Consider the following 6,055-nt stretch of genomic DNA (forward strand, 5'->3'; position numbering starts at 1 on the left):
CCTAAACGAATGAACCGATTTTAATTTTGGTTTTTTTTTGTTTGAAAGGTGGCTTGATTGAGAGTGTTCTTAGCTATAATAATCCAAGAAAATTGGTTCAGCAGTTTGAAAGTTATCAGCTATTTTCTAGTTACTGTAACCTTCACTTGTCGGGGATGTTATAAATTTTTAATTTACACTTGTTTCAAAAAACTTTCATAATGCAAATAAGAATGTAGGTACGCTTGCGTGGGTTAGAAATCTAAAAAAATTGTTAAATGGTGTCGTTAGAACATCCATATTCCATACCCCAATAAAGTCAATCCGATCGACAATGGTTTGGTATGCAGAGATAAAAAATTTACGTAGGCCGCCCGTCTGTGTGCGTGTATAATGTGACGCAGAAGATCGCGCGTGTGTTCTTGTTCCCGCAAAGAGATGAACCGATGTAGCAAATGTATAAAAGCGACGCGTCGATTTCGAAATCAACATAATGTTTTGAAATCCTCTAAGGAGTGAACACACGAGTTAGTGAACAGAGTTCCGCATAGTGATCGCTATTGCAGTGCAAGTGATTGAACTGTAACGTTTTTCAGTGATAACATTTTTTGGCAAGCGAAATTTAAAGTGCATTCAGGATGAACTCTTACGTGGTAATTTTTAAATTTTCTTTAAAACTCGAGTTTTCAATTTATTTGTTTTATACCTCTTAAAAAATTATTACTACCGAATTTTTATTTAGTAAATAAATATAATAATATTATTTAAATTTTTTTTATGAAACTGTTTATCAAATATAATCAAAATACAGATATTTATGAATATTTCAACAAAAATCATATTATAACTAATTTATTTATTTGATTTATACTAAGCTACAAACAATTTCGAACGTTTATTTTGTCAATATTAATTTAAATTCACGTACTTACCTATACTTTAAAATATAGAAATGGTGTCTTAATACGTTACATAAACCATACTTTCATCATCTATATAAATTTAAAAAATCTTTTATCGATTTACATGAAATATCAATGCAATTATTATTATCAATGTTTGTTTACAGCTCGCTCTTGCCCTATGCGTATGCGCAGCCGCCGGTTCACCTATTGAAGACGGCAAATGGCATCCCTATAAATATGGAGACGATGGCAAGTAAGTAAATGTCACCCGTTTATGCATCATTGCACATTATAATAAATTCCTTACTAATGTAAGCTATTTATTATAAAAGCTGCCTACAGTAAACATTAAAAATACCTTAACGATAATTTACACCCGGGAATGTTAGAAGTTCGACTTCCTAGATTTATCATGGAGACTATAATACTGAATAACACTACTGAATCTTGAAAGAAGTTAGACTATTCACAAGAAAGATCTTAGAAATTAAATAATCTTCCTATTTGAATTAATAAATAGGTACATAGATTGTTTCATAAGTCACATAATAGGAAGCAAATGAACGCAGTATGTACTTAAATATTTAACTCTTGATTATTAATAATTATTTTATTTTATTATTTCTATCATCATGAAGGCTCATTCATGCAGGAAAGGACCAACCTGGAATGTTAGTCACATCAAGGAACATCCACTAATACATACTTCCTAACATAGGAAATAAATGCTTATAAACTGTTTTTCTATTCCAGGTACATTCCAACAGACGAAGGCAAATACATTCACATCCCCAACCCGTACTTACACATGGACAACCCTTACGACGGAGGTTTCGGCCCCTACTCACACGACTATGAACCATACGTGGAGGCTGCATCCCAAGATATATACAGACATGTGCTAACACCGCCTCATGAGAAAAACCCTTACTACAAGGATGGATATTACAAGAACAACGGCATCAAAATCCTTAAACAGAAACATCACTATGATGAGGACAAATACGATTTTGTGTAAGTACCTACCCTATTTATTTTCAAAAATTATGTAAGAGTTTCTTACCGGCTCTTTTCTATGGAATCTGAGCCCAAGAGTCTTGATATAATAACATTTTAATATCGGGCCATAAGTTAGTATATATGAAACAAATATTTTTGAATTTGATGCACATTGCACAAATCGGGTGAACCTTTACACCTCTTTCTGATTCGTATTCCTCATTCTTCAGGGTCATGACCCCTTATCAGATAATGGTAGGAGTTTTTAAAATAATAATGTGGTGGGCTTACAGCTCCTACCGAATTCTTACAAACTACAAGAGCTTAGTGTCTGACTTTGATCTCAGTTAATTAGAAACGCATTCCAATTTAAAGTATCCTTGTAAAATCAGGTTCTGTTCTTGTTATCTAAATTGATATTAGTCAATTCTAGAAGCATCACTTAATGCATTCCAACAGATATTAAAAAATTATACGGTAGTGCCACAGCATACTAAAGTTTGAACTTTGAATAGCTTAAAATATTCCTGATATAATTTCGTGGTTGAATTTTCAAATCTTTAAATTTAAAACATCGAAAAATTATAAAATATCATTGAAATATTATGTAAAAAATTATGAAAATCTTAACTATTATTTTTACTGAAAAAATCATATTTAAATATTAAATATTGTTAATGTTACAAAGAGGATTTCTATGGGCAAAAAAGCATGTAAAACTGGACTATTACAATTTATTACTCTATTTCCTTATGGTCAACTGCTACTATGGGGTGAACAGCATTCTTGACATCACATAAACGATTTGCCGCTACATCAGTCATTAACATACAAAGTATTTACTAAATTTATAGATTCGTGTCGCCATAACAATATTGACCTTGCATTTGAATTCTAGGCTTAATAACATCGTCATTAACAAAGTATTAATTAAAAAATCAGTTCGCTATGTTTGCAAAATAGATCGAAAAGCGGTTTTTCAAAAAGTTAGTGATGCAATGTTATAATATGTCACAAAAAATGTTAACCATTTCATTAAATATCCTATGTCAATGCCCAATTTTGGTGCGAGTCGTCTAGCCAATATTATAATTTACTAATTAATCAGTAACATATCAAGATGCTAATTTGCTAGTGTGGAATTTTTAACATCATAGTTATGAATGTAACAGAAGCAATTTTTATAAAAACATGACCTTAAGGACGTTGAATAATAATAATAATTAGCAAGTTGCGGAGGAATTTGACGTAATTAAATTTGATTCAGATTAACAGTGACCTCTATAAATCAGTATTTTATTTAATTGCCAAAATATAATAAACTTTAAGAAAATTGTATGATATTCAAAGACACTGAAATATTTATATCAGGGGGAGTAAAAGCAGCTCAGTAAACGGTTTCAAATAAATGAAATAAGTAATTAATTTATGCATACAAAACACTGTAGATATTTTAACAATGATTTTTTTAATAAAAAATCAATGGAATCAATCAATCAATGGATCAATGGAAAACCTGTTGAATTTGTTAATATTCTATTCACTAAAAGAGTGTTAAACTTGATTATAATTACGAAGAGAATTCTGTTATCCCAAAAAGCTTTATTATTTAAATTTATTTACCAAAAGCAACATGCAATAATTGTCTGGATTGAAATAACAAAGAAGGTTGCACAAAAGATTAAATAAGAATTTGTGACATGTTTAAAAATATAACGTTTTAGTTATTATGTTTGTATATAAACATAGTCATGATATAGGTATATCCGTATAACGTATCTCATATCGGAACAAATATTACTTGTCGGAACAAAAAATTTGGCCTTGACCAAGTATAACATTTCGACGTTCAAACACCTTTTGCGTACTGTGGTCAGAGTTCAAAATCATTCGTATTCATTTATGACATTATATCGACATTACTAATAGATAACATATACCACTGTATCGCACAGTAGATTGATGTACCGTATACATATTTATTATATTGAATTAGTAAAAATAAAGAGTCCTTAAAACAATTTTTATTTAAAAAAATCTTTTAACTGTAAATATCATAATATACCTAATTAGCACTTGTTTAAGCTAACTCAACTCATTTAAAATGTTAGTAATTTATTATACCTACAAAAGATTACTAAGGTAATAAATATTGATTGAAACAACTATAAGTAGGTACCTTAAAAAAAAATTAATAGCTGAATTTTCCGCCAGCGCTTCTTCCGAACTAGTGTTAGAGTCGTGACCTAACTTAAGCGACTGTAGAGTTGGTCTTCATGACTTCAGTGTGCATTTGTATGAAGTAAAATTTTCTTTTTTTTTTCAGTTTTGAAACTGAAAACAAAATTCGTGCCAAAGAAAATGCTGTTTTGAAGAACCCAAACACGATCGACGAAGGCATCGCGTCAAAGGGCTTCTACGAATACATCGGACCTGATGGATTCATGTACAGAGTCGACTACACCGCTGACGAGAACGGTTTCCGTCCCAAACTGAGGAGGATAGAAACCCCCTACTCCGGAAAATGGGTGCTAGAAAAGGTCAACTAAAAAAATTGCTCATGGTACCAAAAAACGAAATATTTCCTAACAATTTCCTCAAAGAAATCAGTATTTTGATTAAGTAGATACCTAAAGCAATTTTCATGCATTGACTTATTCAATCCACCAGTCACGAACGAAGTTATGTCACGACTATGACATTTCAATATTGCCTGAATTATTCGGAAAAACAGTTTTTCGGTAACATTTTCGAACGAATAGACATTAATTATTATTATTACCTAATGAGTTAATACTCCAAAGTTGTACAAAGAAATTTTAAATTCGGACATGTTCCTGACGTGGCGAATTTTTATGTCTGCTTAGAATATTTTAATTTATACCATAGTTTTAAGTACTTAGTAAAGTGAAATCGAATTTAGATACTTATTTATGAATTGTGATAATAAATTTATGTTTCATGTAAAATTTCTTTTTATTCCTCGTAATAATAATATTATACTGTTGTATTTCTTAGCTATTACCTACCTATCCTGAAAATTCTTTCTAGACTGGCGAAGATAGACTTTTCTTAGAACATGTGAACATAAAAATGTTTTTGATATATTCAGCTCGTTCTTTTGTATTTTTTGCACACATTATTCAGAAAGTTCTTACAAGATCCACTAAAATAAGCTTTCATCGGAACGAAAAAAATTAAACATTAGCATTAAAATATTCGAAGATACAAAAGTTCACTGACTGGTTCATATTTTTTTTTTATTAATAGAATGTTTTCGATTTACCGAACAAAATAATTCTTTACAAAGAATTGCGAGTAAAATAAGTACTCTACCTACATTTTTAGTTGTTTTACTGAATGTACTATTCAAAATAAAACCATTATCTTACACCAATAAAATAAAAACACCAATAATAAAAATGTTACGCCATAAACATTTTTCATGACATGAAGATAAAAAAGCTTCGGTATTTCTACACCACAGATACACTCAATATTTCTCCACTTACAAGTTTTATCTTATTACCTAATTTCTGGGTTTTCAATAGTTAATCTAATAAATTAATAATTTCTAGCCTTTCTTCATTTGGTAATTTTGTATTTGCTTCTTCGAATAATTCTTGGAATCCTCAAAATACCCAACAGTTATATACTAAGTTTTATTCCAATACTTAAAAACAACTTAAACTTGCGTGGAAATTTACAACCAAAGTCAAAAATTAAATCGCATTTAAATACTTTTATCATTTAAATCGCACCAACTTAACCTTTCAAGAACATTGTCGATCCGATATGCAAACGACAAACAACGAAACGCCTACAACGTTTAATTCAATGAAAATATTTTCGAAATGTCATCGACAAATGGTTTAGGTACACACATCAAAAAATGTTTCTCGACTTTTTCATTGGTGTAAGTATATTTAATATGCTAAAATATAATAAGCTAACAGGCTATAGTAAATTGACCTAGATAATTATGTCAAACTTGGTATACCAGAACGCTCGCTCTAAATGTTGAATGTTGAAGTCCACAGTAAGGAGCAGACCCCGCCGTAGAAAACGCAGTAGGTATTAGGAGCACCCCGCTATGCTAACGGACAGTCCCAAGTAATTCGCTGAAAGCTGTTGGATACAGGTGGTAAAGAATCGTTTTCAGTGAAGACTAT

General features: G+C 30.6%; 1 protein-coding gene across 1 annotated transcript; it reads left to right on the plus strand.

Annotated features, from left to right (window-relative positions):
* Positions 1–460: 460 nt before the first annotated feature.
* Positions 461–4,852, plus strand: LOC123872155 (larval cuticle protein LCP-22-like). The gene is made up of 4 exons (XM_045916317.1): positions 461–632; positions 1,049–1,137; positions 1,638–1,898; positions 4,210–4,852. The coding sequence occupies exons 1-4, from the start codon at positions 618–620 to the stop codon at positions 4,430–4,432; spliced, it is 588 nt and encodes a 195-aa protein (XP_045772273.1). The 5' UTR covers positions 461–617; the 3' UTR covers positions 4,433–4,852.
* The last annotated feature ends 1,203 nt before the right edge of the window (positions 4,853–6,055 follow it).

This window comes from Maniola jurtina, chromosome 2 (assembly GCF_905333055.1).
Source record: "Maniola jurtina chromosome 2, ilManJurt1.1, whole genome shotgun sequence".
In the NCBI taxonomy this organism is placed as follows: Eukaryota; Metazoa; Arthropoda; class Insecta; order Lepidoptera; family Nymphalidae; genus Maniola; species Maniola jurtina.

Coding starts and splice junctions, on each gene's coding strand:
- LOC123872155 (XM_045916317.1), top strand. Junction 1,138..1,637: donor AAATATGGAGACGATGGCAA/GTAAGTAAATGT, acceptor TTTCTATTCCAG/GTACATTCCAACAGACGAAG. Junction 1,899..4,209: donor GAGGACAAATACGATTTTGT/GTAAGTACCTAC, acceptor TTTTTTTTTCAG/TTTTGAAACTGAAAACAAAA.